Source organism: Capsicum annuum, chromosome 3 (genome assembly GCF_002878395.1).
Source record: "Capsicum annuum cultivar UCD-10X-F1 chromosome 3, UCD10Xv1.1, whole genome shotgun sequence".
In the NCBI taxonomy this organism is placed as follows: Eukaryota; Viridiplantae; Streptophyta; class Magnoliopsida; order Solanales; family Solanaceae; genus Capsicum; species Capsicum annuum.
This window is the reverse complement of record NC_061113.1, coordinates 29221545-29228010: the sequence shown is the minus strand read 5'-3', so window position 1 is coordinate 29228010 and position 6466 is coordinate 29221545. Positions and strand designations below refer to the sequence as shown.

At 34.1% G+C, this 6466-nt stretch overlaps 1 protein-coding gene across 1 annotated transcript; it reads right to left on the bottom strand.

The window, feature by feature from the left end:
• Window positions 1-4074: 4074 nt before the first annotated feature.
• LOC107864022 (phytochrome A-associated F-box protein) lies at window positions 4075-6088 on the bottom strand. The gene is given in 4 exon segments (XM_016710270.2): window positions 4075-4515; window positions 4517-4694; window positions 5337-5851; window positions 5853-6088. Coding segments are annotated over 4 exon segments (972 nt in total). The 5' UTR covers window positions 5901-6088; the 3' UTR covers window positions 4075-4284.
• Window positions 6089-6466: the final 378 nt, after the last annotated feature.

Sequence of the window (6466 nt, the reverse complement as noted above, 5' to 3'; positions counted from 1 at the left end):
TTAATGATAAGCTAGAGGTTTGGCGACAAACCCTGGAGTCTAAAGGTTTTCGGTTGAGTAGGACTAAGATGGAGTACTTTAAGTTTAAGTTTAGTGACTCGAGGTAAGAGGAGGAGGTGATAGTGAAGTTGGATTTCCAGACGGTTTGCAAGAGGGATAGTTTTAAGTATCTTGGGTCTACGATTCAGGGGAATGGAGAGATAGATGAGGATGTCTCTCACCGTATTGGGGCATGTTGGATGAAATGGAGGCTCGCTTTAGGAATTTTATGCGATAAGAAGGTGCCTCCCTAGCTGAAAGGCAGATTCTATAGAGTTGCAGTCCGGTCGGTTATGTTATATGGAGCGGAGTGTTGGCCGGTTAAGAATTCTCATATCTAAAAGTTAAAGGTGGCGGAAATGAGGATGTTGCGTTAGATGTGTGGTTTTATCAGGGCTGACAGGGTTAGGAATGAGAGTATTAGGGAGAACGTGGGAGTGGTGTCGGTGGAGGATAAACTGTAGGAAGTTAGGTTGAGATGGTTTGACCATGTGATGGGGAGAGGCACAGATGCCCCGGTTCGTAGGTGTGAGAGGTTAGCTTGGACGATTTCAAGCGGGGTAGGGGTATACTGGAGGGAAGTGATTAAACGTGACATGGAGCAGTTACAGCTGACTGAGGACATGACCCAGGATAGGAAGGTATGGAGGAAAAACATTAGGATAGAGGGCTAAGGTGTGTGGTTAAGTCATAGGTAGTAGGTAGGAGGGATTTGGTGTCCTTGTTTGGCAGTGTTCAATATTTCTGGTGGATGTCATACTTATATTATTTTATCATGTTCCATGCATTTTTTTCTATATATACTGTCCTTTGTCTTGAGCCGGGGGTCTATCGGAAACAGCCTTTCTACTTCTTTAGAGGTAGTGGTATGGACTGCGTACACTTTACCCTCCACAGACCCCACAGTGTGGGAATATACTGAATTTGTTGTTGTTTTTGTTGGGATCATGACTTTAAAATATATGGTAAGACTTTTTTCTAAATTAGGATTTCTAAAATATATGGCAAGAGATAGTTTTTGTTTTGTAATTGGTTTAGGTTTAGCTGTTGAATTCACACATATTCATTATAAATGTACACGTCCAGACAACACTTCGTCCACCGAAATACATCTAAGGAATTTTTCTTCAATTTTTTTGGAGGATTCTTTCTACCAATTATTGATTCATTATAGGTGTAGTGTTTTCTTTGTAATTAATCCAAAATTATTTTAGTCATTGTAAAAAGACTTTCTCTGATTTTTTATATTTATGTTTATAGTGGTTAGATTTAATGTGTACAATATTTACTTGTGAAAATAATTAGATTTTCTATCGTATTTATTCTTTATTTGGGATGGGTATATTATAGATTCTAAAATAAATATTGTTACTGTGATTTCCCTTTAGGATCGGATCTCAGGTGAAGATTCAGTGTCGGGTCTCAGGGTGGGTCCTGAGTCAGTAGATTGGATCAGATCTAGGTTTAGAAGTCAGGGTCGGGTCCTAAATAGGGTTTCATGGGGCTCCCAGGTAAGGATTCGGGTTTGAGACCATGGTAGGAATTAGAGGTTCCGAGTTCAGTCTTAGGTAACGATTCGAGGTCAGGTATGAATCGAGATTTGGGTTTGGGTCCTTGGTTGGTATTCGGGGATTTGGGTCCCAGGTCAGGATTTAGGGTCAGGTCTGGGTCGATATTTTGAAGAAAATTATTTAGAGATTTATATTTTTTTTAATTATTTGCCTTGTCTCAATTTACGTGGTATAATTAAAATTTTGATCAAATTTATTTTTTCGATTGTTTAAATACATATAGCATGTATTTTAACGTCAATTGCTACCTTTCAATAATATGTTCTTCTTATGAATATATTTTTATTGATCGATGCGAGATACACGTGCACAACACGTACACTAAACTAGTATATATATATATATATATATATATATATGACTTATTATATATTTCTCTTAATTTCTCTAACAAATCTATTATTTCAATTATACAAATTTTTAATTTCTCGTAACAACATTTGGTTTAAACTTGAAGATTCTTGTAAATTAAAACACATCATGTAGGATTTTTGGTTGCAACTAAGATTCGATTTCTTTTTCATGTTAGTTACTACTATTTCTATTTTATGAGTATTTTCTTATTGGTTAAACCGAAAACCAAATCGTTAAGGATTAAAAATCGATACACTAAAAATCGATAAAAAATATTTTATTGGTTTTTTTTTGGTTTAACATATTTAAAAACTAAAAATCAATAAACCGAATCGATAATATACAAAATTGAATTGAATCGATAATATACAAAACCAGACCGAACCGACCGATGCACACCCCTAAGTTAAACATTAAATTGTGAAACCAAACGACCCCTAAATGTATATCATGTTTGGTTCATCTCGAGATAAATTTTTGCCATCAATCAAACATTATATAAATTCAATACCAAATTTAGTCTTGAAATATCTCACCTTGTCCTATCTAATATGCTATTATCTTATACCACTTCTCACATGAGATTAGTTAGTTCAGGAATTATAATCTCAAGATTAATCTCAGAATTATAATTTAGGAATAATTTAATCTACGTATCAAACGTACTACCTCTAATATGTGATAAACTAATTCATGGATTATAATCTCGAAACTATAATTCAAAAATAATTTAGTCTGCGTACCAAACCAACCTAAGCAATTAAGGTGCAAATTACATCTTCTTATCTATCAGATCACATACTACTTATCGAGAAAAAAGCTCTCGAATGACATTAGGGGTTCCTCGCAGCTATCAATTTTTTAAAATGGTAAAAAATCACTACACGAAAGAACAACCCCAAACTAGACCAATTTATAAGAATAATATTTCATAACCCTACATGTGATCTCTAAATCAAATTTGAAGTACAATTTCAAAGCGTGATGGACCAGGTCAAATTGAGTTTCATTTAAGTATAGATTATGGGTGTGTTTGGTACGATGGAAAATATTTCCATGGAAAATGTTTTCTTGGAAAATGTTTTCCTGAAAAATAAGTTGATTTTCTACTTATTTTCTCATGTTTGGTTGGTGAGTTAAAAATATTTTTTGGAAAATATTTTATGGTGTTTGATTGGTAAGTAGAGAATATTTTTTAGAAAAATATTTTTTAGTGTTTGATTGGTGATTGAAAAAATATTTCTTAGAAAATACTATTAACTGTTAACTAGTATATCAGTGCCTCTAACAAGTCAACAATTTGTAAGAAATAATTTAAACATAACAAATAATCAATATCGAATTCTAAAATACTACGATCACTAAATTTAAGCAACTATTAATTAGCAAATATAGGAGATACTTTTCAATATTTTGTTAGAATAATCTCAAGATACTACAATCAATAAAAATATAACGGAACGACAAGCTTATTCAACTTCGTGAAACAAGTTACATCGATGACAAGACGAAATATAGAATTAGCAAAAGTAACATAGGTAAGTTTTTCTCTATGAATATGAAAATAACAATACATTCAACGAACATTGGAAATGAAAAAAATTTGGATTTTACTTTTTTTTTATTTCAAGCAGTGAAAAATTGAAGCAAAACACAGTGAAAAACATTTTTGAGTAATGTAAATTTTTGAGAAATTGTTGGGGTGGAAAAAAGGGATGGGGTGGGGTCATAAGTCTCATTTATCATTTTCTAGAAAGTAACTTCCCTTGACCCAAGAGGGAAGTCATTTTCCATCAAATGGAGAAAAATGAGTTGTTGTGGAAAATATTTTTCCAACATTTCATTACAACCAAACAAGTGAAAATTGAAAAATATTTTCCAGAAAATATTTTCCATCGTACCAAACACACCCTATATGAAAGCAGAGCCAAGAGGCAATAAAGGAGAGATCATTGGACCCCACTTTCTCAATCTAGACTAAAAATTAGCTTACTGCACGATTCCATCTATCACTTATTTCATTTCTAAGACGCTTTCAGAACCACAACCATTCAGCTGGATTTCACGCATTCACTATAAGTAGAAGAATAAAACGAAAGAAAAACTCATATAAACATAAATACTCCATCTATTAAACTCTATAATATAAATATGGAAAATACCTACAGTAAGCAATCACAACGTACATAAATCCCAAATTCATGAACCAGCCTAAAATGGGAAAAGTAACCAACTGCCAGTCACAAAAACACGAAAAAATCAGTTAAAGTTAACCCAAGTATCCCATAATTGGTGTTGAACTAAGTCATGTGTACAATAGTCAATCAGTCCATGCTCCAGAAACATGGCCATTCTCACAAACATAAGCGCGAACAACTGGTTCTCTATCGTCATGGTACCCAAAATACCTCCTTAAACAGAATACTGAATGCAGATCCCACGTTTGTTTTGACGAGCAGAACGAGCAATTCAGATCAATCTTCTTCCTGTTACCATCATTAACCGTCCTTCATCCCCTCGACTGCTTAAAATTCTTGAAAATCCCCCCAAAATAGCATGTAATTCCTCTTCTCTTCCATGTGAATACAACCAGGCCAATCATACATGTACAAACAATCCCCTTTGAATCGACTAGCTAGTAGCTTATTCCCCTGCTCACAGCTCAAATTTCATATCCTAGAAGCCAAATGTGAACAAGGCGATCTGTAAATTTTTTGCCTCTTTGCAGGCCTGAATTCAGCCCAAAAAAATTGCTACCAATTATTTACACGTAAATCAATTCATACTGTCTGCAAAAAAAATTTAGGTGATAGAAATTGACTACGATTTGTATTTCTTGTAGTTGTTGTTAGTATTCCCATATTTGTACCCCATTTACATACTGATTGGCAGGTTTTATTTAAGTTGAGGTCTAGCAAAAACAGTCTTTCAAACTCTATGAGGTAGAAGTAAGGTAGGTACAATCTACCCTCTCCAAACCTCACTTGTTGGATTCCACTCCTTATGTTATTGTTGTTGTAAAAATTGACTACAGTTACAAATAAAACATGACGAAATGTGAGTATATTTTGTTCCTATCTTGATTCTTCTCCCTGAATTTTCGGCGCGATTTGTGGGCTGTTAATAGCCTATTTCTCAAATATAAGATGAATTTGATGTATTTGGTGTTTATGGGATTTTGATATGCCTCATTAAGGAAATACGTTATCTTTATACATGTGTCACCTAAGATTTAGGATAGAGTAGTAACCTCAAAAAACCTAAAAGAGATTGGGCTATTCTTATATAGTCTCACAAAATTTTGATGTCTACACATACATAATAACATGAAAATTACTTTATGCAAACACAATGTTGTAAGAATGTTTTTACCTTATTGGGGTCACCACTAGATTTTGGGGTTCTTCTTCCACCACTTCAGGTTGATTTAGGGTTGATTCAAAAGCATCATAAACAGTATCAAACAAAAGATCATCAAACATGGACCAACCACAATCAGCTACAGCACCACAAGGTACAGGCTGAGAATGGATCGTTTCAGATTCAGGCAAAACCCGATTCTGATAATTCTCATGAGGGCCAAGTTCACGTTCTAGCCCAAAATCACAATTCTCCAAAAGCACACCAGCTTGATGTAACTCTGGATAACATACAGCTAGCTTGTAAAGCGAATACTAACCTCCAGGAGGAGATGCAACAGCAGCAGCAGAAGAAGAAGTAGGGCTACAAAGGAGATAGGTTACAACAACAGGAATAGTCAAAGAACATTTTGATTTACAACATATGGTATAAATTAGAAATCCAAATTTCGTCGAAACACAACACAAACGAGCCCAACTTCTTGGATCATCTTCAAGCTTGAACAATATGTTAATAACTATGTCCTCTTGAGAGTTTCGAAAAAAACCCATCAACCATAAATGAATTTTTTTTCATAAAATTGATTATTGATACAATTTATCAATCATGAAAACATATCAGAAACAAGAAAATGGTATGTGAATGTTGTTGTGGTTGTACAGAGAAAAGGCAAAAGGGGTGTGCAGAAAGACAGAGGTGAAGACTATTTTGGCAGCTTATGGAATATGGAGGATGTTTTCAGTGCCTGATTTTGTTAGTTGTTTATAAAAGATTCCTTATTGGAAAATCTTTTAAATAATATTTTTATATATTTTCTAGGTTAACTAATTTTAGGGAAAAGACATCGTTTCCACCTCAAACTATATCCGAAAAGTCGAAGCCACACCTAAACTATACTAATGACCTATTACACACCTAAACTATAAAAAAAAAGTGAAACCATTTACACCCTATTAGGCTACCACCACTTGCATGTAGTGTAGTGTTTTACACGCACTGCCACGTCAGCACCATGTCAGTAAAAAGTATCACTTTTTTATAGTTAAGGTGTGTAATAGGTCACTTATATAGTTTAGGTGTGGATTCGACTTTTCAACTATAGTTTGGGGTGGAAACGATGACTTTTTCCTGTTTTTAGCCGT